The 27,953-nt window shown below is 42.1% G+C and overlaps 1 protein-coding gene across 1 annotated transcript in view; it reads right to left on the reverse strand.

Moving 5' to 3' along the window:
* LOC119512395 (DNA-binding protein RFX8-like) overlaps window positions 1-27,953 on the reverse strand; it is a 44,630-nt gene that overhangs the window by 4,490 nt on the left and 12,187 nt on the right. The window contains exons 3-5 of the mRNA XM_037807020.1: window positions 24,938-24,999; window positions 23,657-23,743; window positions 546-609 (exon numbers count right to left, since the gene is read on the reverse strand). Coding sequence (XP_037662948.1) covers window positions 546-609; window positions 23,657-23,743; window positions 24,938-24,999 — 213 coding nt within the window. The remainder of the gene's footprint in view (window positions 1-545; window positions 610-23,656; window positions 23,744-24,937; window positions 25,000-27,953) is intronic.

The following is a 27,953-nucleotide window of genomic DNA, read 5'->3' on the forward strand; positions in this document are numbered from 1 at the left end:
CTTAGCTCTCCAACTATGAAACTGGGTTCTATTCGAGTGTAAGGGGCATGCGTGTGTAATTTTCACTTCTCTTTCATACCCCAATCAGCCCTCAAGAGTGCTGGTCACAAAACAGGTTTTTAAAAGATAATGTCAATGAGACAGTGTCAACGTACTATTGTGTCACCATGGCCAACGGAAGGAAGATTCAACTTGTGTGCCACAGACTTAGCTATCAGCATTTCTAGAGTCCTAATTCTATGACTGTAGCATAGATAACTTCAGACAAATTAATTGTGAACAACCCATGCATCCTTTTTGACTGTAGTTAAAGAAACAGTTAAACGGCTAGCGTGCAGCTGAACCGTCCCTCGAGGACAGGGACCATGTCTGTCCCAGCACAGTGGATGGCACGTCAGGGGCACTCGACAATCGTGGCCAATTGAGTGAATGTTTAAGGGCTACACATAATAAGAACAGGACACACGGGGATATAGCTCAACTCATTAAGCAATTACAGTATACTGCTAGGTCCAATTAGTAAATCTATTTTATTCAACACTCACTGTTCCTTCTTGTTGGATAATGCTGTTATAATCAGTCGATTTTTCAAAGGCAACAACATCTCCACTGTGACAGAACAGAAAACAGAGAAATAATTTTAGTAAGACAACTGTTTCTGAGCAATAGAAATAATTTAGGTTATTTGAACGGGTATAACTTTTATTTTAGAACATTCCTCCAAGTTTTTATTCACAACTGGTGATTATCACCCACTTGGAGTTTAAAAAATCCATTTCTGTAACTGGGACAACTACATATTTATTTTTCAAGTTTTATTCCTTTCGAAGTGAGGATATGGTATCATCATGGGTAGAATCTGCTCCTGTGAGAAGAGGAAAATCATTATGGAAACTAAATCTTTTTACTTTCTGATTTCTGGGCTTTGAAAATGATCAGTTCAGAAACAATAATATCCTCTGAGCAGAGCATCTTCACAGAACAAGAAAACTGGTAATTAATAATAGAAACCATGCCTCTTGGGTTCAATACTGTAGCAGAGAAATGTATGTACAATGGAGAACAGATTCAGTTGTGTCCATGTGGTGTGGTACATTTTCTCTTTCATTATGGGCATTTGAGAAACTAGGAGCTCAGGGCCCCACTTGGCGCTAGGGAAGTGCATCCTCCAGCTGCCGGGGGTGGTGGCCTCTCCTCAGTTTTCCCGTGGTCACCCCCAGCGTGGTGGCTGAGCTGAACGCAGGCGTGACTCTGTGGCCGCATTGTCCACTCCAAGCCCACACACATCCTCACACCTGATGGTTTCAACTCTATATGTAAGCAAAAAGAGAACAGTAAAGCCGCAGACTAGCGCTTTGCTTCTGGAAGCCGAGATAAGGGTGGTCAAGGTGGGATGGTCTGGGAGGGTGTGGGCATCAGAGTGGAGGTGGAGGAAAACAGCTTCATCTCACAGAGAAGGATTCTACATTTCCACTCAGCTTCTCAAAACCCCCGAGAGGTTATCTTCTGAAGGTTTTTGTCAGTTCATTCTCCAACCCAAGACATGGAAAATTGGGCAGAACACTTTTCACCCATCTGATAATAGATTCTGGGTCTGAATACAAGCCCACTAGAAAAACATTCTCTTCATCTTCGATAAGAAGTTACCAGAACAGAGATTTTGCCTTGGACTTTCCAATGGCAACAGTTGCAGAACATGGGACCAGTTGAACATAGAGGGATATATGTATAAACCCTTCACACAGGATGATGAACCATGCAAGGGGAGCCAAAGATGAAGAACTTGACATGCTTTAGGAATTCTGTTTCTCATGAGTAGGTATGGCAATGATGGAATTCTCCAAGTGAAAGTTAGAAAAAACCCACTGCTACAGATTCTTGGACATTATATCAAGGAAAACAACAAACAATGAATAATTAATGAATGAAACAACACAGAAGAAAATGTCAAAGAAATGAAAGTCCAGTAATTAAAGGGCTAGTAGGAAAGGAATTTAGTCAGAAAAATATGGTTATCAGCCTTTAGAGATGTCTTTAAAAATCAGTGGTGAGAACTTCCTCAACTAAATCGGAGGGAGAGCAATTTCCCTACAATTCCACATCATGTGAATATACAACTCCTAATATGTTTTCTTTGGAAAATAAATGCAACAGCATGGTATGAATATACTCAGATCTATTTATCCATCCATCCATCCACCCATCCACCCATCCATCCACCCATCCACTCGTCCATCCATCTATCCATCATCCACCCATCGATCCATCCATCATCCATCCACTTCTTATTCCTCCATGAAATATTTATTGAGAACCTACTATATGTCAGGCTTTGTGCTAGGCCCTGGCTGATATAGCTGTGATAGGGGCAGACAAGGGCTGTCCTCATGGAAGTCACAGCCTACAGGGAAGGAAATATAATAATAACTTCAAAGATTCTGAGTGGGGATTATGACAGCTGAAGTACAGGGTGTTATGGGAACACAGATCCGGAGCCCATCCTATTCTCTTGTTAGTTCAACAGTCCACATGGTTCTCACTTGGGGTCTTGAAAAGCCCAGGAGAGTGTCCCTTGTTATTAGTTGGTTGACTTGGTTGGTCCTACCACACGCCACACTAGGACAGCACGTGTTAAACCCTTGTGGTGGTGATCGGGATCTTCACAGGACAGAGGAATGACGGACGAAGCCCTCCACCTTATCCCTCAGCCCCTCCCCACACTCAGACTCGGCTAGCTTTGGAGGCCCTTCAACTGAGTAAGGCCATAGTTTCAGATTTTTAACTGAACCTCCCTAATTTATGGCACATATTCAATGCGGAAAAATGAGTTTAATCCGACAGCAATGAAAGGAGGGTGTTGTTACCCTCCTCACTTTTATAAGAAACACTGAAAGGGAGCTCACTGCCCATAGGGGCCTGTTGCAAAAATACTAACTGGGGGAGCTAAGTTATTTTTTATTATTGAATTAGGGGATTTTATGCATTGAAACAACAATAGTGTGAAGAGAGAAGGGATCATAATTAAAAAATAAACCTTGTGGAGAGAAGGGGTCATAATTAAAAAACAAACCTTGTGGAGAGGAAGGGTCATAATTAAAAAACAAACAAAAAAGCAGAACACAAACCTTCTCTGCTTGGCCAAACGATGACAGCCGACTTGTTCAGAAGACCTGGAGGGTGCCTCTTACAGCCTCTGAGATGGTCTAATTTATGTCAACCACTCGCAACATGGGGCAACATGTACGTGCAATGAGATCATATTTATTATTTTTTAAAAAATTATCTAGTCTCAGAGGCCCTATGCAAACAAAGATCAATGAAAATATTCATGAGTTAGAGGGTGAGCAAGAGGCAAAACTGAAGGCAGTTTACGAGGCTGGAAAACAGAATTGCAGCCAGAGACAAGCCTTTCCACCAGATGGGGGTTCTTGGTGGTCCACTGTAGGGGTCGCAGCCCCCAGCAGATCTGGAAGCCTCGGGCTGTGCTTTAGTTTTGCAGGAAGGCAGGCAGGGCTGGGCTAGAGGGCAAGGTTGAGGCAGACAGGCTCTCCACCCAAGGTGCCCTCGCCCACACCGGGTTCCACCACCCAAGTGGAAGGTGCCGAGAGGCGAGCCTAAAGTGGGTGACGTTTTCAGAGGGAATCTGCCGGGCTGCCAGCCAGGGCAGCTTTGTGTCTTGGAGGGTCAATGCCCCCTGAGTCATTTCCCACATGTGGCTCTGATTCAGTCCTTTGGGACATTTATTAGGTTGTGATCAAAAGCACAGTCACTGCTGAAATATGGCTCAAGTAAAACCACACAGGACATCCAGAGCTGGCCTTGCTGGGATTGGAGCAAAAGGTTAAAGCCCCCGGCAGGAGTGACGCCGAGGGCACAGCCCGGGAGGCCGTCTGGGGTCCTGGAGGGCCACCGCCTCGGCTCCCACTCCACAAAGCCCACGCCAGGTGGGGGGACGCAGGGAGGTCAAGGGGTGCCAGAGAGGGAGGCAGTCAGCTGGGAACGCAGGCGGAGAGGGCAGGTCAAGGAGAGAGGAGCCAGGGGAGACGGAGATTTCCCACGGCAGACGGCATTCTCCTCTAGCTCTGCCACTGACTTGCTGTTTCCGTGAAGAGTCGCCTCCGCTCTGGCTGAGGGTCTCCGTTTCCTACCCCTATCAAAGCAGGGGATGGGATTTGATGACACCCACCCCCTCAAATCCTTTGTGGCTCGGAGATCCTATAACCTTCACCAACTCACGGGCTTAGGATTCCTCCAGGGCTAACGTAACGGCCACGAGGTTCTCTCTGGGCTTCCTGAGGGGAGAGTGGAGGAACCCCCACCTCTTCTGGGGACCCGCAAATTCTCCCCTGCACTAGGTGCAGTGTAGACACGGCGCAAGAACCACATTTTGCTTTAATTAGTTTTTATGATCAATTTAGCTAAAAAAGAGATCTGAGACATGGTTACATGGCTCACAACTCATTTTTTTCCCCCATAAAATCTAATATAATGTTTAGTTGAATTTGTTTTTTTTTTTTTTTTCATTTAGCTTCCTTTTTAGTCTAACTACAATTTGCACTCACATTCTTAGGTTTTGACATCATTTCTCATTAATCCAGACTTTCATTGACATCATTTTGGCATCATAATTTGCCCTCGCAAATCTCTCTAACCACAGGGAAACAACTTGAAGCAATTACAAAGGTAAGAGGATAAAAATGTAATAAAATCCAATTCATGTACCATACTTGTTCTGCATCAGATTTCAGAGCAGAGGTGCCTCATCTTCCAATCGTTAAAGGACCCACTTGCAGTTCTCCCTCAAAGCAGATGAAATAATTATTTTGGTTTTGATTAGGAAAAGATACACTTAACTTAATGAATATTTTTATATATAAAGTGAAAATTGCAAATATATATGTATTTATATAAGGACATGGGTCATTACGGTTGTATAAAAGCTCTAATTAATATATTTTGATTATACTAATAATACTAACCACTAATGTATCTTTAGCACTTATGCGTTGCTAAGTGCTTTACTTGTTTTATCCTAGTTCTCACAACAGCCCTTTATGTTGGTAGGTGATAATTATTATCCCCTTTTACGGATAGGGAAAGCAAGACAGAATTCATAGAGCTAGAAACCCAGAGCTGACTTCAGAGCCCAGTCTCTATAACCTACTCCACTATTCTGTCTTTTAAGATATGCATGTGTGAGATAAAAAGAAAAAATGAACACAAGAAGCACAAAAATAAGCCATACTTTTTTTTTTTTTTGAAATTTAAAGTGGATAGAAACAATCTTATAATGACAATCCTGTTTTCAAAACTCGTTTGCTGAGTTTTGTGCATTAGTCGTTTTCTGCAATGGGGACTGTTGCTCTTATAGAACTTAACTGGATCCTGACTCTTTGTAGCCTGGATTTGATGAACAACTTGATTGCAAAATGATGACCTGGGGGACATCTTTGGAAGTATTGCAAGTGTGTCCTCCATCTTCACCTCTTTGAGGCAAAACTCGGCAACTTTCAGCCGAAAGTCAAGCTTCAAAGGCAGACAGCAAATAATACATGACATTTGTGCCGGTTTGGATGTATTATGGCCCCCAAAACACCATTATCTTTGATGCAATCTTGTGTGGGCAGATGTATTATTGTTGATTGGACTGTAATTCTTTGATTGAGTGTTTCCATGGAGACGAGACCCACCCAGCTACAGGTGATGACTCTGGATAATTTCCATGGAGGTGTGGCCCAGCCCAGTCAACATGGGCCTTGATTAGTTCACTGGGGCACTGTATAAGCTCAGACAGAAGGAGCGAGCTTGCTACAGCCAAGCAGGACACTTTGAAGAATGCACAGGAGCTGAGAGAGTAGCTGCAGATGAGAGACAGTTTGAAGACAGCTGTTGAAAGCAGACTCTTGCTCCAGAGAAGCTAAGAGAGGACAAACACCCCAAGAGCAACTAAGAGTGACATTTTTGAGGACCTGCAGCCTAGAGAGGAACGTCCTGGGAGAAAGCCATTTTGAACCCAGAACTTTGGAGCAGATGCCAGCCCCGTGCCTTCCCAGCTAACAGAGGTTTTCCAGACACCACTGGCCATTCTCCAGTGAAGGTATCTGATTGCTGATGTGTTACCTCGGACACTTCATGGCCTTAAGACTATAACTGTGTAACCAAGTAAACCCCCTTTTATAAAAGCCAATCCATTTCTGGTGTTTTGCATTCCAGAAGCATTAGCAAACCGGAACACTGCAATGGGCACCCTTCCATCAGTGCTGGGCAAGTTAGGGACACTGTGAACAAATGATACGGTTCCCTGCGGTAGGGGGCTTGGGATCCTGACCTGCTCTTTTATTTTTTTAATTAGATTTTATTGAGATATATTCACATACCATACAGTCATCCACAGTGTACAATTTTTCACAGTATCATCATATAGTTGTGCGTTCATCACCATAATCAATTTTTGAACATTTTCATTATTCCAAAAAATACAAATAAGAATAAAAATAAAAGTAAAAAAGAACACCCAAAATATCCCATCCCCCCATCCCCCCTAATAGTCATTTAATTTTTGTCCCCATTTTTCTACTCATCTGTCCATACACTGGATAAAGGGAGTGGGAGCCACAAGGTTTTCACAATCACATGGTCACACCATGTAAGCTATATAGTTATACAATTGTCTTTAAGAATCAAGGCTACTGGGTTGCCATTCAACAGTTTCAGGTATTTCCCTTCTAGCTATTCCAATACGCTAAAAACTAAAAAGGGATATCTATATAATGCATAAGAATAACCTCCAGAATAAACTCTCGACTCCACTTGAAATCTCTCAGCTACTGAAACTTAATTGTGTTTCATTTCTCTTCCTTCTTTTGGTCAAGAAGACTTTCTCAATCCCACGATGCTGAGTCCAGGCTCATCCCTGGGCGTCATGTCCCATGTTGCCAGGGAGATTTACACCCCTGGGAGTCAGAGCCCACGTAGGGGGGAGGGCAGTGAGTTTATCTGCAGAGTTGGCTTAGAGAGAGAAAGGCCATATCTGAGCAACAAAAGAGGTTCTCTGGGGGAGACTCTTAGGCACAATTATAAGTAGGCTTAGCCTCTCTTTTGCAGTTACAAGCTTCATAAGGGCAAGCCCCAAGATCGAGGGCTCAGCCTTCTAAATTGGTAGTCCCTAACGCTTGTGAGAATATCAGTAATTCCCCAGGTGGGGAGGTTTAATATTTCCACATTTTCCCCCAGTCCCTCAAGGGGGCTTTGCAAATACATTTTTCTTCTCTGCCCAAATTACTTTGGGATGTATCAGGACTTCACACTAACCTGTGCAAACCAACCAGATTTCACTCCCTATTCAAAGTTCCATGTAATTATGGTATTTGAATAAACTGACCATACAAATCAAATTACTTAGTGTGCTACAGAAAATACAGATTTTGCACCAAATAAACATCTCTTCCTTTGGTCTCACAAAGAAGTTGAGGTTTTAAAACACAGTCAATATCGTCCTTTACCTTTTAGTCTGATTTGCCTTAGTCCTAACCAGATCAGCTTCATTCATATCTCTAATTGAGGTCTGATCTCTTTTTCAGCTTTTTTAACAGTTGCTATATGGGGTAATACTGACATTCAGAGCTGCCAAACTCTAGCTCTGAGTCTCAGGTGTCACACAGATACCTGAAGTTCCAGAGACTGACACAAAGAGCTCAGCATCTCAGAATTTAGAGATAACCCTTACAACTCAGGAATAGATGTGACTGCTGTAAGAGCTTACAATCTAGGAACCTTTACAATAAGCCTTCCCCTGAGAACCTCTGCTCTAAGACTCACTTCTCAGAGTTTGCTCATTATGGTCAGTCCATATTACTGAGGTGTTAAAATATCAGTCTTTTCTTTTCTGGCTTCTTTCACTCAAAATGCTGTCCTCAAGGTCCATTCACCTAGTTGCGTGCCTCACAACTTCATTCCTTCTTGCAGTCGCTCACTATTCCATTGTATGCATACACTACAGTTCACCAATCTGTTCATCTGTGGATGTACCTTTAGGCCACGGCCATCCATTGCAAGTCGTGAATAATTCCGCCATAAACACCAATGTGCAAATGTGACCTGCTTTTAAAACCTTTCCCAAGCCTGATGCAATCCAGGGCTTAATTTTCCACATGTGTGTTTTTTAAGCTGGCTAGACAACACTGCGCAATACATATTTTTAAACTTTAACAAGTTCTAACCAGCCTTGAAAACCGTAGGGTGGACAGGGCCAAAAAACAGGTTACGCCTCGGACACCTCATTAGTGCCTCAGGGTAGGGCCCTGTGGGGCTCATTAGGCCCTCACAGGGGGTCCTGACCTGCTCAGAGCTCCTCCCCGTACCAGAGCTGCATGAGGTGAAGGGATAGAAGTGCCTTCCTGGGCTGAAGAGACTCTCTGAGGGCAGCACCCGTGACCTCTCTGACATCCCTGGGTTGGGTGCCCACAGCTGCCGAGCTCTGGCTCCCTGTGAACTCGCTTTCTCCTGGGGGCCATGGCCTGGGGGATGGACCCTTGACCTTCCCTGCGTTGTCGGCACAAACCAGCCAGCTGTCGGCCCATGTCCTCAGACCCAGCAGGCCCAGGAGCCCTTTGGGTGGCAAAAGAACAGTGGAAAGCCAAGGCACGGGATGTTGCAGGCACCATTTCAGAAGGTTTTGAGAGGCCTTTAGTAAGCGGTGTTGGAAAAGCTGAGTGTGCGTGTGTCTGTCTGTGTGCATGTGTGTTGTGGGGACAGCTGAGGGCCCGGGTTGGTTTCCGTGTATCCCAGAAAGAAACGTAAGGCTGTACAGTTGATTTCAGAATTTACGTTAGGCAGAATGGGAATTAATCTATTGGAAAATGACTGGAAAGGCTTTCTCCGAAATGTGCACCAGGGATTTTGCTTAAGAGGTAGAGAATGAAGAAGGGTTAGCAGAGGTGTTCCTCTAGATGTGATAATAACACACACACACATACACACACACAAACATTCTTGTGCCCCTCCCCCTCCCCACCCCCCAACAATAACAAAGTCTTTTATACTTTGGCTTCAACTCCTCAGTGAATTTCAACTTCAGCAACTTGCCCAGGTCCCGCCTTCAATCCGGTTGCCAGCAACACGAAATCAGAATCTGGGGAAGATAATCCCCACAAAATTATGTTCCCCTTGAGGGGGGAGCGGGAGGGAAAATGTTTTGAACTTTGTGAGGGTGTATTTTTCATATAGCACACACTGCACATTTATAGTAATTTTCATTAAAAAAGAAAATAGCCTCAAGCTTTGCATTTGTTTTAAAAATCAGATGTTGCTCTCTCAGTTCAGAGCAGATGCTGCCTCGGCAGTTTTTAGGGAGACTTGCCACCACGTCCCACCCCACCCCAGTAAGAAGGAACATTCTCAATTCATTCCATGGCCTTCTCTCCACGTGTCCCCTTCAGGGCCATCCATGCTGCCATCCTCACCTCCTCCTGCTGCTTCAGCGCACCCTCCCCACCCTCAGCTCACAGGGGTCCTAGCACCCTAGGGAGGGGGTGGGATCAAGGGATCCAAGGACCCGGCCATCAGAATTCCTAAATTGGGAGGCCTTGGAGCAGCAGTGTGGGAGAAATGGAGAGGAGATGGGGCTTATATTCAGACTGAATCCTTTTTCATCCGACTATATACTTCTTTGGAGTACTTGGGGGACCAAAGTCTCCCAATTCAACCCCCCTGCTCTCATCCCTGGTTCCTGGACGTCTCTCTATTAACGCGTTTATTGATATTTCCATTTCTTTACTTAGCACAAGGTCAATTAAAAAAAAAAAAACAAAGGCAATGCCCTTGAACAACATGGGCACAGCTCAGTGACTCAGGGGGCTGCGTGGCAGAGGCCGCACAGTTGACTCTAAGAGGCTCTGAGCAAGGCTTGCTCTTTTGAAAAACCAGAAAATCAAACCTCTAGTCCTCCCTTAGACACATATCAGTAGGAGAGTCTTAGGCCCCCATTGCTCCACCTGGAGTAAATGCCTTCTGCACCAAGGCAGCCACCTTTAGGGGACAACGAAAAAATATTCATCCGCAGGTCTGCTGGGTGGGGTGAGGTCACCTCTGGGTTTAAACACCAGAGAAAGCATGCTTTTTAAAAAATTTTTTTATTTTATTGAGATTGTTCACATACCATACAATTATCCAAAGATCCAAAGTGTACAATCAGTTTCCCATGGTACCATCATACAGCTGTCCATCCATCACCACAATTTTTTTTCAAGTTTTAGAAATTTTTCATTACTCCAAAAAAGAAATAAAGACAAAAAAAGGAAACTCAAATCCTCCCATACCCCTAACCACCGCCCCTCCATTACTGACTCATAGTATTGGTATAGTACATTTGTTACTATTGATGAAAGAATGTTAAAATACTACTAACTGTAGTACATGGTTTGTGATAGGTATATTTTCCCCCATATACCCCTCTATTATTAACTTCTAGTTATAGTCATACATTTGTTCTAGTTCATGAAAGAGATTTCTAATATGTGTACAGTTAATCACGGATATTATCCACCACAAGATTCACTGTTTTATACATTCCCATCTTTTAACCTCTGACTTTCCTTCTGGTGACATACGTGACTCTAAGCTTCCCCTTTCCACCACATTCACACACCATTCAGCACTGTTACTTATTCTCACAATAACATGCTACCATCACCTCTGTCCAATTCCAAACACTTAAATTCAACCTAGCTGAACATTCTGCTCACAATAAGCAACCGCTCCCCATTCCTTATATATCCTTCTATATCCTGGTAACTTATATTTCATGTCTATGAGTTCTATATCCTGGTAACTTATATTTCATGTCTATGAGTTTACATATTATAGTTAGTTCATATCAGTGAGACCCTGCAATATTTGTCCTTATGTGTCTGAGTTATTCCACCCAATATAGTGCCCTCAAGGTTTCTTCATCAACCCGTTTTTTTTTTTAACACGGTTTTGTTCACCCACCACACTTTCTGTCTTAAGTAAACAATCGACTGTTCACTGTATAGTCACATATTTATGTATTTGCCACCATCACCACTATCTATAAAAGGACATCTCCATTTTTTCCACAAAGAAGGAGGAAGAGTCAAAGAAGGTAGAGAGACAAAAGGAAAAGAAAAAGAAAAAGAAAAAAAAACATGAGAGTTAAAAAGCAACAAAAGGAAAGATAGAATTAAACTAAAGTAGAATGAGTCAGACTACATCACCAATGCCAAGAGTCCCGTACCCCTCCCTTATGTCCCCCTCATACAGGCATTTAGCTTTGGTATATTGCCTTTGTTACAGTAAAGGAAGCATAATACAATGTTTCTGTTAACTATAGTCTCTAGTTTGCATTGATTGTATTTTCCCCCCAATACCACCCTATTTTTAACACCTTGCAGGGTTGACATTCATTTGTTCTCTCTCATGCAAAAACATATTTGTACATTTTATCACAATTGTTGAGCATTCTAGGTTTTGTTGAGTTATACAGTCCCAGTCTTTATCTTTCCTCCTTCCTTCTGGTGTCCCACATGCTCCTAAACTTCCTCTTTCAACCATACTCACAGTCATCTTTGTTCAGTGTACTTACATTGCTGTGCTACCATCATCCAAAACTGTGTTCCAAACCCCTCACTCCTGTCTTTTCCTGTCTGTCTGTAGTGCTCCCTTTAGTGTTTCCTGTAGGGCAGGTATCTTGTTCACAAACTCACTCATTGTCTGTTTGTCAGAGAATATTTTAAGCTCTCCCTCATATTCGAAGGACAGTTTTGCCGGATATAGGATTCTTGGTTGGTGGTTTTTCTCTTTCAATATCTTAAATATATCACCCCACTTCCTTCTTGCTTCTGTGGTTTCTACTGAGAAATCTGCATATAGTCTTATCAAGCTTCCTTTGTATGTGATGGATTGCTTTTCTCTTGCTGCTTTCAGGATTCTCTCTTTGTCTTTGATGTTTGATAATCTGATTATTAAGTGTCTTGGTGTAGGTCTATTCAGATCTATTCTGTTTAGGATACGCTGCACTTCTTGGATCTGTAATTTTATGTCTTTCATAAGAGATGGGAAATTTTCATTGATTATTTCCTCTATTATTGCTTCTGCCCCTTTTCCCTTCTCTTCTCCTTCTGGGACACCCATGACACACACGAACATTCATGCACTTCATGTTGTCATTCAGTTCCCTGAGATGTTGCTCATATTTTTCCATTCTTTCCCTCTCTGATCTTTAGTGTATAGGATTTCAGGTGTCTTGTTCTCCAGTTCCTGAGTATTTTCTTCTGGCCTCTTGAGATCTGCTGTTGTACGTTTCCATTGTGTTTTTCATTTCCATAGAGTTTGTCAGTTGTTTTTTCAAACTTTTGATTTCTACCTTATGTTCACCCAGTATTTTCTTTGTATCCTTCATCACTTTTGCCATATCTTCCCTGAAATCGTTGATTTGGTTTTTGATTGATTTAGCATATTTCTTTGAAAATCTTTAATAGATTGTTTCATTAAACTGAAACAATTTCTCAACTGTATCTTGACTGAGGTGTAAGTTTGTTCCTTTGACTGGGCCATTTCTTCAGTTTTACTAGCGTAGATTGTAGTTTTCTGTTGTCTAGTCATCTGGTTTCCTTGGTTACACCAATCAGATTTTCCCAGACCAGAACAGGTTCAGATCTCAGAGTGGGGCTATATTCAGTGTCAAGTTTCTCTGAGGGTGTGTCTTAGAGATTGACAGACTTTCCTGTGAGGTCTCCAGTTGCTGTGCTTTTCCTAACCTGCCCAGCAGGTGTCTCCTGTCAGCCTGTCGCTCCCGACTGGTGTAAGGAGATGTGGCCCTGTCAGTTTCTGTTTTGGCTGTTTTCCCCCAGGCTCTGGGGTCTGGTTCTAGAGGGAAGACTGGTAGTAGAGCTGGGCAGTACCTCCTTCCTCTTAGGGAAGATACACCCCCTAGGGAATTATCATCTGCATTTGAATTGTTGTCTCTCTGACTCTGTTATCTCCACTCCTGTCTGGGTCAGAGAGCTGCAAACTGAAAATGGCTGAGGCTCTGTTCTCGGAGGCCCTCAGGTTGAGAGAGAGAAAAAGGGACAGAAAGCCCCCTTTTAGAGCCAGTACACGGCCCCCCAGTTTCACTCCTGGGCCAGAGGTAACACCTGGACTTCTGGAATCCCCGTCCCGGGACAGATGAGTCTTCTGATTCTTTTAGGTCAGTTGTCACTAAAAGCCTCTGTCTGCTTGTTGCGGGTTTGTAGCTTGTATTCAGCAGTCCATGTTTGTTAATTAAAACCCCAGTTGGAGTTGGTCTGAGCTATATTTGCTAGCTGGGAGAGTGCTGCTTTCTACCATGGTGAGGTTTTGCTACTCAGCCTGCCGTGGGAGGCAGGGGGTCCTGGCACAGTTCTGCAGTTCTTACTTACAGATTTTATGCTGTGATCTCAGGCATTCCTCCCAATCCAGGTTGGTGCACGATGTGTGGATAGTCACGGTTGTCCCCCGGCAGTTATTCCAAACTATTTACTAGTTGTTCTTGGTTGTTTATTAGTTGTTCCAGGGGACTAACTAAATTCCACTCCTCTCTATGCAGCCATCTTGCCCCTTCTCGAAAGCATGCTTTTTAAAAACACTTGTAAAAGCACTCTCTAAGCAGAGGCAGCTGCACACCCTTTGGGCTGCTGTGAACCTTCCACGTGTGCAACTCACCCCGCTTTTGGCAAACTTGCTCCTTGGGTTAGTGAGTCCTGCTCCAATTTGAGGGGCACTGTGTTTGTCTCCAGAGGAAGGACAACTGCATTGCTGTTGCAACTTTAACACAAATGAAAATGTCAGGAGAGTGTTCCGAAATAAAGGAAAACTTGGAACTTTGAGAAGCAGGGATGGGTGTGAGCCTGCAAAACAATAAGGCTCTGGAACTGCCCTGGAGAAATGGACAGTGGAAGGCTGAAGGGACATATTCATGGAATCTGCTATCATTTTCCCCCCGAACAGTAGGATTATGCTTGATTTATTATTTCATCCTCTTCACATGGGCTTTCACAGAGCAAAAATCTCTAATTTTTTTCAAGTCCAATTTATTAGTTTTTCCTTTTATGGATCCTACCTTTCATGTCAGGTCTAAGAACTTTTTGTCTAACCCTAGGTCCAAAAGATATCCTATTTTTAAAGTTTAATATTATGTTTATATTTAAGTCTATGACCCATTTTGAGTTAAGTTTTGTTTAAAGTGTGCGGTTTAGGTTGAGATTTATTTTATTTGCCTAAGGATGTCCAATTGCTCTGGCACCATTTGTTGAAAAGGCTCTCATTCCTCCACTGAACTACTTCTGCATCTTGGTTAAAAATCAGCTGGGCGTATTTGTGTGGGTCTCCTTCTGGAGTCTCTTCTGTCCCAATATCTATGTGTCCATCCCTCCACCAGTACCACCCCGTCTTGAATTCTGTAGCCATATGGCAGCTTTCAATGTCGGGTAGAGTTATTCCTCCCATTTTATTCTTCTTTGTTAAGATTGTTTGGGCTATTCCAGGGCCTGCATCTTTCCATATAAATTTTAGAATAAACTTGTGTATGTCTACAAAAATCCTTGCTGAGATTTTTAATGGCTTTATTGATGTATAATCCACATATCATACAATCCACCCATTTAAAGAGTACAATTCAATGTGTTTTGTTGTTGTTGTTAGAATCTTGAAAGAGTTGTACAACTGTGCAGAAAAGAGATAACACAGTAGATATGAAACTGCTATGCTTAGCAAGGCTGCTTGCAAGGTTGGCCCTGGGCTGGCCTCTGGGAACTTTGCTCACAGAGCGTTCCCCGGCCAAGACTTAACTGATAAGGGTGGTTCTCTGTGTCTAGACTCTTTGTGCTAACAATGAGTGTATTCTGAACAGCTGCTTTCTTTCTGGATGTCTGGAGTTTTGGTACATGCTGGGCAGAAAGAGCATACACCATCAGCCCTAATAAAAATCTTGGGTCCCGAGTCTCTAACGGGCTTCCCTGGGCAGAAGCAGCACACCCCTGCTGCTGCATTTTCACTGCTGTGGAGGTGTGCTCGTGTGTCCCTCCCGGCAGGCAGGGGGCATAAGGCAGCTGTACTTGGGTCCCTCCAGACTCCGCCTCTTTTCCACTTACAACCCAGCCGTGTGTCCTGGCTGTCGCTGTAATGAATCTTACTCACGAGAATCATCAAACACGGGGCTGGTCTTGGGATCACCCAAACAGTGATGGCAGTGGTACAATTTGCTAGAATAATGCCAACTCTTCAAAGTTTGGCCACAGTGTTATTTGGGTGAAAAGAAAGAGGCAGATGCTCGGTGGTTTAGAGTGTAGATTTGGGGCCATTTTGTCTTCCTGGTGGGTTGAAGTAATGTTCCTCCTTTTCTCCAGTAATTTCCTTTCCTCTGAAGTCTACTATATTAGATGTTAACATAGCCACTTCTGCTTTTTTAAAAAATTAATGTCTGCATGGCACACCTTTTTCATCCTTTTACTTTCAATCTACCCATGTTTGTTTGTTTTTTTTAAATCTTTTCTGCCAATCCTTATCTTTTGATGGGTGTATTTAGCTAATTTACATTTCAGGTACTTATTGACATGTTAGTGTTTAAGTATGCCATTTTATTGTGTTTTCTATTTATTTCCTTTGGTTCTTGGTCCTCTGTTTCTCTTTTCTTACCTTCCTGAGAGTTACCTGAACATCTTTTAGGATTCCATCTTGATTTAATTAGAGCATAGTTGAGCCTGTCTCCTTGAGTAGTTTCTGTAGTGGTTGCTCTAAGTATTACAATATACATATGTGATTTATCCCAGTCCACAGGTATCAGCCTTTTACCACTTCCAGTGAGATGTGGACACCTCAGTTCCCTTTGCATCCCTTTACTTCCTCTGCTTTTAAATATCATTGTCTAGAGTATCAGACGGTGTTATAATTTTTGTCTCAATCATCAAATATGATTCATAAAACTCATGAGGCAAAGAACAATCTATTGTATATACCCATATTTCTGCTATTCTCATTGTTTCTTCTTTCCTGATGTTCCAAGATTCCTTCTTTTATCATTTCCTTTCTCTTTGAAGAATTTCTTCTAGCCAGTCTAAAAGGGTAGGTCTGCTACTGGCAAGTTCTTTTACTTTTCCTTTGTCTGAGCAAGTTTTTATTTCCCCTTCCTTCCCAAAAGATGGTGTGCCAGTTTGTGTATATTATGTCCCCCCAAAAGAGCCATGATCTTTTAACCCAACCTTGTTGGGTGGAAACTTTTGATTGAGTGTTTCCATGGAGATGTGACTCACCCAACTGTGAGTGATACCTTTGATAAGATTATTTCCATGGAGGTGTGGCCCCACCCAGTCAATGTGGGTCTTGATTAAAACACTGGAGTCCTATAAGAGCTCACAGACAGAAGGAGCTCAGTGCTTCAGTGGAGAGAGACTTTTCAAGAGATGCTTGGGAGCTGACTGCTTTGGAGACGCTAGCCCAGAGTTTGCTCTGAAGAAGCTAAGAGAGACAAGCCCAGAGACATTTTAGAAAAAGCCATTTTGAAACCAGAACCCTGGAGCAGAAGCCAGCCATGGGCCTTCCAAGCTAACAGAGGTTTTCTGCATGCCATTGGCCATTCTTCAGTGAAGGTATACTCATGTTGATGCCTTCATTAGGACATTTTTATGGCCTTAGAACTCTAAACCTGTGACTTAATACACCCCCTATATAAAAACCAATTCATTTCTGATGTTTCGCATAATGGCAGCATTAGCAAACCGGAACAGACAGTTTCATTAGATACAGAAATCACGGTTGAAAGTTCTTTTCTTTCAGGACTTAAAAAATATTGTGCCACTTCCTTCTGGCCTCCATGGTTTCAGAGGACAAATCCGCTGTCATTCGAGTTGGTATTACCTATAGGTAATATGTTGTTTCCCTGGTTGATTTCAAGATGGTTTTCTTTGTCTTTAGTTTTCAAAAGTTTCATTTGCATAGCCCTCATGGTGTTATTTTTGTCTGTGTGGTTTATCTTGTGCTGCTGTGGCTCCTCAGTAGGTGCGGACCCGAGGGAGAGGAAGGGCTCTCCCCAGGCCACGCTGCAGGTTTTCTCTCGGTGAGGGACTGGGTGTCCCTATGGATGCTCCCCAGCTGTCCCTGAGGTGAGAGCAGTTTCTGGCCTGTGGGATTAAAAGCTTTCCACAACCTGCTGCTTATTGTAGCTGGATTGGCCACCCTTGCTGGATTGGCCACCCTTCTCAACATCTCTAGGTGCAGAGGAGGGGTCTCAGGCCTGGCAAGGAGTAAGAGTGTGCCCTCTGGCCAATTAGTTATTTATTATATTTAATGCAATTTTATTGCGATATATTCACACACCATACAATCCACCCAAAGTATACAATCAGTGGCTCACAGTATCATCATATAGTTGTACATTCATCGCCACAATCAATTTTAGAACATTTTCATTACTCCAAAATAAAGAAATAAATAAAAGAAATAAAAAAGAACACCCAAACCATACCATACCCTTTATTCCCCCCTATTGTTTATATATTTTTGTCATTATTTTATTACTCATCTTCCCATATACTGGATCCAGGAAGTGTCAGTCACAAGGTTTTCACAATCACACAGTCACATGACAAAAGCTGTATAGTAATACAATTATCATCAGGAATCACATCTACTGGATTACTGTTCAACAGATTCAGGTATTTCCTTCTAGCTATTCTAATACACTAGAAACTAAAAAGGGATATCTACATAATACATAAGAATAACCTCCAGATTGAACAATCAACTCTATTTGAGATCTCTCAGCCACTGAAACTTTATTTTGTTCCATTTCTTTTCCCCCTTTCAGTCAAGAAGTCTTTCTTGATCCCACAATGGCAGGTCCAGGCTCATCCCTGGGTAGGGAGCAGAGTTGCCTGGCCATTTATTTTTGGCAGGACTTCCACTTGATTCTCCTTGTCAGCAGTGGAGCACTTGGCTGACATTGTCAGAGGAGCCCCCATTTGATCTGGGGGAGGACTGATCCTTTCTGGGATCACCTGGTCTGGGCAGCCTTCTCTTGGGTTGGGGGGTGCAAGATGTCCTGCCAGTGTGCTGCCCCTCCAGTCCTGGGGTTTCAAACCCACCCACTTTCTTCTTACTACCTCCCTGAGCTCTCCTTTGGTCATCTCAGGCACCACGCCAGGGTTTAGAGTTGCTCTTAGTTGGGAGGGCAGAGAGAAACCAGTCTACACCATCTTGTCCTGACCGGAAGCCCCCACCACCATGTTTTAACTCATCATATTTTAACTTACTAGGGACAATCATATAATTAAGCATTCCACTCATCATTAGTGTTTATTTATAATATATTCATTGTCTGCTCTAAAAAGGTATCTGAAGGCACTTGTATTACAAATCATGTGTAGGTTGTAGTATGTATGGCGGCAGTGTTCACTATTTGCAACGGATGGAGGTGGCCTAAGGGTACACTGACTGACAAACAGAATGGTGAACTGTGGTGTATGCATAAACAGAATATTGAGCAGCTGCAAGAAGGAATGAAGTTGTGAGGCATGCAACTGGGTGAATGGCTCTTGAGGGCAGCATTTTGTGTGAAAGAAGCCAGAAATGAAAAGACAAATATTATAATGCCTCAGTAATACGGACTAACTATAATGTGCAAACTCTGAGAATTGAGTCTTAGAGCAGAGGTTCTCAGGGGAAGGCTTATTGTAAAGGTCCCTAGACTGTAAGCTCTTAGAGCAGTCACATCTATTCCTGGGTTGTAAGGGTTATCTCTAAATTCTGAGGTACTGAGCTCTTTGTGTATAACCTGGTCAGTCTCTGGAACTTCGGGTATCTGTGTGACACCTGAGACTCAGAGCTAGAGTTTGGCAGATATGAATGTCAGCATTATCCCATATTGCAACGGTTAAAAAAGCTGAAAAAGAGTTCAGACTTCACTTAGAGCTATGAATGAAGCTGACCTGGTTAGGACTATGGCAAGTCAGACTAAAGGGTAAAGGACGATATTGACTGTGTTTTAAAACTTCAACTTCCATGTGAGACCAAAGGACGAGATGTTTATTTGGTGCAAAATCTATATTTTCTGTAGCACACTAAATAATTTAACTTGTATGGTCAGTTTATTCAAACACCATAATTACATGGAACTTTGAATGGGGAGTGAAATCTGTTTGGTTTGTACAGGTTAGTGTGAAGCCACAATACATCCCAGAGTAATTTTGGCAGAGAATAAAAATGTATTTGTAAAACCTCCTGAGGGATTGGGGAAAAAGGCAGGAATATTAAACCTCCCCACCTGGGAAATTACTGATATTCTCACAAGTACTGGGGACTACGAATTTAGAAGGCTGAGCTCTTGATCTTGGGGCTTGCCCTTTTGAAGTTTGTTACTGCAAAGGAGAGGCCAAGCCTACTTTGAAAAAAAAAAATCATGTGCAGGGACCAAGATAGTATAGACTCTCTTTTCCCTATTCCTCCCCTCTAAATACCACTGAATAGCCCAGACCTTATTCAAGAGATGATGATAAGGGGACTCTGAAAGCTGGACGGAGGGTGAACTGGCCAGGGACCTCAAGACGTAAGGAATTACAAAGCAGCGTGTTCCCCAGGTTTTCTTTTCCTCTCTCATTTCCACCTGTCCTGGGCACTGGAGAGACGTGCAATCCAGAAACATCAACAGACACAAACAAAAATGGAATCTGTGCTCCCCAGCCAAAGGACTGGGAAAGGAAAGCCCACCAGGGACCTGGGGGGGGGGGGCCCTGCCCGCTCCACACCTGGGGCACTGGCAGGCAAGCCCATGCACCTGGATGGGCAGCAGCAAAGCCCTCTGCTTTGGAGAAAGAGCAGGTCTTTCCAGAGGTCGGTCAACAGAGACTGACATCTCCCTGCCCATCACCAAATGGCATAAGGAGACCCGGGCCTGGTAACTCTGGCCCTCCCGGCCCCCAACAAAGTGGCCCAAGGACCCCAGGTGGGCCAGAAAAGTATGTTCTGCCCCTGGAGACAGCACCAGTAGCAACTGATCAGAAGTCCCAGCAGCACAGAAGAACGAAGCAAACCAGAATAGCGCGTCAGGGCTCAGAGAACGCTACTGTCTTTGGAGCTACATCCCTTGAAAGCAGGCCATAAACCTGAACAGGGTGACTGCTTACTGAAATAGAAGATTTAAACAGCAGTAGAAAATTACCCATCCTACCAAGAACCAGGAAAATCACAATTTGAATGAGAAAAGACAATCAACGGACACCAGTACCAAGATGAGTCGGATACTGGAAGCATCTGCCAAGAATTCTAAAGCAGATTTCACAAAAATCCTTCAATAAGTAATTGCAAATTCTCTTAAACACATGAAAAAATAAAAAATCTCAGCAAAGACATGGAAGTAATACAAAGAACTGATGGAAAGTATAGAAATAAAAAATACACTATTGAAATAAAATTAATGTACATAATACAATGAAAAAACTCATGCAGGTTTGATAAACTAAATACATCAAAAGCCTAGGGAAATATGCCTACAAGCCTTACTATATATTTACTATGTGCCTATTTGAAGCATATTCCTTGTATTAATCTATTTAATCCTCACGGCAGCACTATCTGAAGTAGATACTATCACTATCCTCATTTAATGGACAGGGAAACTGAGGCATAGAGAAGCCACACAGCTTACCAGTGGCAGAGACAGGCTGCTAGCAGAGCCTCTGCTCAGATCCATGTATAATACTGCATAGCATTGTGCTGCCTCTCTGCAAGAATTAAATTTATCTCAGTAAAATACAAATCTCAATGGGCCACGTCCTTCCAGGGCTGTAGCCAAAGCCTCCTAGCTAGTCTCCCTACCACCTCTGCACCTGCTTGTGCCCCTACAGTCCAATCTCAGCACAGGAGCCAGAAGGGTCTCTATTTCCCAAACCAGATTGTTTCACCCCCCCCAGAAAGAGACTCTCCAGAAATTCCCCATCATAGCCAGAATAAAATCCCATCTCCTTCCAACACTTACCAGGTCCCTGCCTGTGTTTTCAGATTCCTTTTCTCCCAGTCTCTTGCTCACTGACCAGGCTCCACCCTCAGGAATTCTTGCTCCTTTTTTAACTTATCGCTGCCCCAGTCCCTTTGCACTTGCTCGCCCTTCTGTCTGGATTGCTTGTCCTCAAGATCTTCGCTTGGCTGCCTCCTTTATTCACCTTTCTGCCCAAATGGGATCTTCTCAGGGAGGCCTTCCCTTACTCATTTTATTGTCTTCAGCTCACACCTTGTTGTTCCTTTTTTACTGTCTGAGTCTCACCACTAAAGCACAATAAGAGGCGAGGCCTTGTCTATACCGTGCCCTGCTGTCTTACCAGTAGCTAGAACAGGGCCTGGCTGATTATAGGAATCCAAATATTTGTTGAATGAACAAATAAATGAATAAAAAGTGAGTGTATAATTCATTACCTGACAATCAAACAGATGAACTTTTCTATTTTGAGACCTAATTTTCAAGAGGAATTTATTGCACCAGTCCTTATACAAAATATATCATTTATAACAAAATAGCATTTTCATCAGTATATTTCATAGATCATTAACAACAGTGTACCACTGATTCTATTTCTGCATTCTAAAATATATAGGTAGTATTTCTTGAAACATGACATTGATAAGGTAGGTATTCTTCAATTTTGATGCTTAAAAAAACTTCATCACTGGTTAAGACTTTAAAGTTCTATCAATTAGTGAATATTTGTTGAGCATACAGTGAGTGAAAAGTGCCTGCTGCTGGGCTTCTCTCTTGAATGTCACCCTTGTCCCTGTCTTTGTCCCTGGAAGGTCATCCCCTTCCTTGCTGAGGATAAAGCCTATTGCTCCCCTCTCTACAAAGCCCAGCTCCAGCCCCTCTCTCCTGTGACATCTGAATCCTAATGCCAATGGTCTCTCCCATCTGTTGGGTGCCTGCCCTGTTAGCTGTTTCCCTTGTGTATGCAGAGCTATCCAAACTGCTGACCTCTGGGTGCTGGGGGGCAAACAAGTGAATGCAGGATCAAAGATGAGCCTTTTAGGGGTGCACATAGGTAGGGAGAGAGAGAATGTACCCCACAAGGACAATAAATCCTCTATCACATCAACTCCCTCTCCTAACTTCTTTATTTTTATTAACGTAATTTCCCTTTTCTGTGACTCAGGGATGAATAAGAGATTTAAGAGGAAGAGCTGGTTTGGAGCAGAACATAATGACCTTCCTTGAGGTTGAGTTTGAGGTTTTGGCGGGACAGGCTTGGCTGAAGCATCTTTATGCCCTTCCGTTGTTGTTGACTCAGTCAACTGCCAAATCCTGAAGACCCTGCCTCTGTGAGGTCTTTCAAATCTGCCGCCCTTTTGGTTCAGGAACTCATTTCAGTGACTATAGCCACCTCTGAACCATCTCCAGTCCCACTGCTCTCTCCTTCCTAATCTAGTCTTAAACCCAAGTTTTCAGTTCTTTAGCAGCTATTTCAGGGCCCACTCTGTGCTTTTGGGCTAAACACTGGGCATAGAAATGCTCTCCATGGTTCCACCCTTATGGTGTCTTCAATGACAACACTACCCTACTCTTCAAGGAGGCCTCCCTTCGCCAGGGACCTACAAACAACACCCCCTCCCTTCTCCACGCTGTCCAAGAGAGTTTCTGGTTGGGAAAGAGACAAAAAACAAATGCAGAATTTTAGGGAGACCAGTCTGGTGGCTGGTGGTGTTTGGGATGAATTAGAGTGGACTGAGGAAAGGGAGGCCAACTGGGAGCCGTGGAAATAACCTCAATGTAAGATGAGGAGGCCTTAACAGGGAATGCTGGTAACCAGAAAGAATAAACCAGGAGAAACTGGAAAGAAAGAATCAACAGGACCCCATGACCAGCTGTATCTGGCAACAAGGGAGAGGAGGGAGTCAGTGATGCCTTTAGCTGACCCTTTGTACAGATTCTATCTATTGGTATTATAGATTATATACGGAAGTCAAGAGGCAGAGACAATTTGGAGGAAGATCGTCACTTTGGAGTCTCATGTATTAAGTGGGGTCATCTAAATGGAAACGCCCAGTAGCTAGCTGGAGAGGAGAGTCTAGAGGGGGAGAGATCAGGACCAGTGACAATGATTCCAAAGTCATTCACAGTAGGCAGTTGGTGAAAGGTAAGACAGGATGAGGTGTCTTGGGGGAAAAGAGTAGGAAAAGTGCCACTAAGGATCAAAGACTGAATCTTGGGAAATGCCTGCACTGAATGGAGTGGGGAGGGATAAAGAGGCAGAGAAAGAGTCCCTCAGGGAAGAATGGACGACACAAAGTCCTGAGGGCTATGGATATTTCAAGAAGGAAGTGGCTAGTGGTATCATAGTTTGCAGAAAAGATGAGACGAATGAAGACTCAATGAAAAATGGCTTTGGAAACTGGGATGATAATCAAAATGAAATGGATCCAAGGAAATGAGCCAGAAATATGTTTTCCTGAACAATTATGTGGCCAGAGGCTGGGTTACTGCACAGGGCAGAGGGGTCCTGAGTTGAGAAGATGTGTGTGTCCACCCTTAAGAAAGACTTAATAGCAGAGCAGCTGAAAGTCAGATACATACAACTAAAATCTGAACGGTTCTATTATTAACCAGATGTGTGACCTATGACCAAATTACCCAAATGATACTAACCTGGGATACCTTTTTTCACTCAGGAGGTAGCAATACTGGGCATAGAAGAAAGAACTTTCCTTGATGCAGATTCCATCATAATGATACCTGGGGAAAAAAAAAAAAGATGTCTTAAAAATCACATCATAAGGAAAATGTTCAGAGATAGATTGTGGTGATGAACGCATAACTATGTTATCATACTGTGGACAGTGGATTGTATATCATGGATGACTGTATGGTGTGTGAATGTATTTCAATAAATCTGAATTTAATAATAATAAAAAAAAATCACATCAAACAACCTCCATACTGTATGTCCCATAAGACCCAGAGCAGGCTGATGAATTAGGGCTCAGAGTCTTCCCTGGGCTTCTCATTGACTCCATTTATTACCAAAAGTTAATCAGCCATTCGGCTTAATCAAGCTCTGTTGGGTCAAACAGGCAACTTCAGCCTGTTTCATACACATCAGCCTTGAAATCAGCTGGAGAATGCCCTCCTGTGCTTTCCCAACTTACGACACCCTAATCCTAGAGAGATGCAACAAGGGAAGCCTCCTTTCTAAAAGGAAGCAGAGGGACACCAAGGTTCTCTCTTCTGAGAACTGGACTCAGGTTCTCAGGAAGCCAGTGAAGAAGCTGGGATCCTCTTGTGCAACCCCAGCCCTTTCAGCTGTGGAGCCCGTCAAGCCCACGGCGGCACCCCAAATTTTGTCAAATTAATGACTGCCCAGTGCTTAGTTTGGCAAACTCTTTCACTGTCTTCAATTCCTTCATGGGTGGCTGGACCATTTCCTAATTTCATTTCATTCCCTTCTCATTGATTTCCCATGTTGATTTAAAACAAACAACAAATAATAATTCCATGGCAATAATGACTCGATTCAGATGATTTTTATGTTAAAAATATAACCTCAGTGCCTTGTATCCAGAATATAATCCAAATATGATAATTAGATGGATACTTGGAAATTTTAGTTCAAAGAGTAAAATTATATTACTCAATGTGTATTATTTAAATATTTCAATAATTAGACATTTCCATGTATACGTGGTGAAACAAAAAAACATATTGTTGACCCTTCTACTTAGACAAAATCCCTAAGAAAGTAGAGACAAATATTTGGTTCTCGCATCACCTGAATTACTTCAGGCACTAGGATTTAATTTGAATTACGGGAACCCTTTGGTAAGAGATGTTTTCAGCTTGTTTTGTTTTGCATTTCCTTGTCACCCATTCTGTGATTTTCCAAATGCTTGTTTTTAAACATTTAAAATAAAACAAAAAATATAAATCTACCTGGCACTTCCTCTCGTGCCCAGCCTCCTGGTGCCAAGATCAGGAAAAACCAAGCGCACAAGCTAAAAAATAAGCCAGATTTAAAGTTACAATTAGAAAACTTAAAAATAAAACTTCCGTTTTCTTCTCTCACAATTGTCTTTCTTTTTTTCTGATTATGAAGAAAATATATGTAAAGGAAATTTGAAAAAAATCACCACCATTTAAATTTTAATATCACGCCTTCCAGTCTTTTTCCAAAGCCTCAATACACATGTGTGTGTATATATACGTACATGTATATATTTGTACATGTATATATTCCATATATAAACATATTAAATAATTGGGATCACACATTAGCATGTTTGCAGTTTTGCCTCCTATCTTCCCTCAAAATTGTACCATAAACATTTCCTGTTGTCAATAAAAAATTTCTGAAAACAGATTACTAACTGCTGCATAATGGTCCATCATAGGAATATGCCATAATTTACCCATTTTCCTCTTTTTCCAATGTAATAGTCATGTTCACTTTTCATTATTCATGTCTACTTATTTCATTGTAAAGGTTTTCTTAAGATATTGAATTACATAGGCATTTCCGATTCAACTTCTCATCTCTCAATTATCTTTTTGATGTACATTTTGTAAGATAGCACTGAGATAAATTTTACGATCAAATACCTTGAAATAAATAGAAATTTGCATCAGTTTCCTAATTAGAAGAGGAACTGGTATTCAAATGCATGCCTGTTCAAAGTGGAAATCTGGAAGTGTGGCAAAATTACAAAAAGACAAAGCAAGGCAGGCACCCTGTGGGGAGCTGTCAAACTAATGACTTCTTTTCTGTTGTTTTCCTACAACCCCTCCATAATCATTCTGCATCTGCGTGTGCTTGGCTGTATGTGGCAGCCCTCTCTCTTTTTCCACTCGCTGTCAAGCAGCAGGACTTCACAGAAGTGTTGCCTGATTCACGTCCTGCCTCCTCATACAAGGAAACCGACACAAGCACTGGTGTGGAGGAGGCCAAATGAAAGAGCAGGGAAAACAAGATTTGCACAACTAAGAACTGCAGTAGTGAGTGCAAATCAATAGGTGCAATTGAAAGGAGACCCAAAGTGTACAGAAGAAACATATATCGTAGGAGATAAAAGAAAAAGTCAGCCGAGTCTTAATGCAGAATTAGAAGCCAGAAAGTCCTACTTTCAACAAGCTCATTTTGCAAGTTCATCTCTTACTTAAAAAAATCACTTAACACCTTCTTTAGATGTCTACTGGTAAAAGGAAATCAACAGGCAAACAGTAGGTACCTGGGTTGGTTTGGAACTGTACGGACCCCAGAAAATCATGTACTCAAAGCTAATCCATTCCTGTGGGTGTGGACCTATTGTAAGTAGTACATTTTGATGAGGTTATTTCAGCTAAGGTGTGGCCCAGGGTGGAACTTAATCCTCTTACTGGAGCTCTTTATAAGAGAATGAAATTCAGACAAAGAGAAAGGATGCCACGGAGGCAAAAAGCAGAAAGCAACGAAACCTGGAAAAGAAGGGAGAGACCAGCAGACGTCACCCTGTGCCTTGTCATGTGGCAAAGGAGACAAGGATCGCTGGCAGCCAGTCTTTGGGAAGAAAGCATCGCTTTGACGATGTTTTGATTTGGATATTTTCTCAGCCTCAAAATTGTAAGTTAATAAATTCTCATTGTTAAGCCAACCCATTTCATGGATTTCAATGACTTTTCATGCCTAAAGAAGTAACTGTTAAGTATGCACCAGGCTCAGATGCAAGGCTGTGGGAAACAATCTGGTGTTTTAAAGGGAGAAGCAGAAATAAACTGCCTAGCTGCCTGCAACATAATAATCTGCCTACTTTTGTTCTAATGAGTAATTCCAATCCTGGATTATCCCGTGATTTTATTTTATGATCAGGTACACTGCAGTTAAAATTAAAAGATCAATGAAAAACCATTGGAATGATTGTTTGCAAGAAATGTAAAAAGTATAAAATATATATCCTTAATATAGAGAGAGTTCACACAAATCAATAGGAAAAACACTAAAACCCCAATAGAAAAATGTTCTGATTATATGAACACAGACAAGTTATACATGACCAAACCACATACAAAAGTTCTCATCTCTAATAATCCAGTATATGCAAACTAAAACAGCTCAATATAATTTTTACCCAAGAAACTTCCTAGGTTGAGAATATTACGGATTTGGGTAAGAGTATCAAGAAGGGTATGAATTCACTACAGTTGGTGAAAATTGGTTGTGGAAAGCAATTTGGCAGGCTCTATCCAAGAATCTGTTCTAAAGAAATTACCAGATACAAATGGAGATTTATGTTCCTTAGAATAGAAAAATATTATAAATAATCTAAATTTCTGATAGGGGAAATGTTTAAAAATTTATGGTACATCCAAAAAAGTTTTATAGCTATTATACAACATGTATTTAAAAATACTTTAATATGAAAATGTTCATGATATGCTAAGTGCAAATAGGCATAATAATTACAAAAGTTAACATTTCTTGGGTGCTTCCTATGTGCCAGGAACTGTTAAAATGTCTTTACATGTGTTTTTCATTAATTCCTTAAAAGTACCCCATAAAGTAGGGTACTAATATTAATATTACTGTCTTTAACATCCTCATTTACAGTTAAGGTAATTGAAGCAAAACAAGTTAAATAATTTTCCTAGGGTTATAATCTAAGAAGTCTGATTCCAGGTTTGTTACTGTTAAAAATTACACGATTCACGCATTGTCTCTTTATCTACCTTTTTCAGTTAGGGCCCCAACAGGAAACAGATGGAACATTCAAATTAAAATAATTGAAAAGAGTTTAACAAAAGGAGTCCTGATAAAGGATGTGGATGGGAGACAAGGAAACAAGAGGTCATGCAGTACCCAAGGCTGTTGTATCCCTAGACCAAAGAGAAGGAAGGAGATAAAAATCAAACTTGGAAGGAGTAAGTCCTTGGAGAGGGTCCATCCGTCTGTCTGTCTGTCTTTCTCCCTTCTTTCTCC

This window comes from Choloepus didactylus, chromosome 17, assembly GCF_015220235.1.
Source record: "Choloepus didactylus isolate mChoDid1 chromosome 17, mChoDid1.pri, whole genome shotgun sequence".
In the NCBI taxonomy this organism is placed as follows: domain Eukaryota; kingdom Metazoa; phylum Chordata; class Mammalia; order Pilosa; family Megalonychidae; genus Choloepus; species Choloepus didactylus.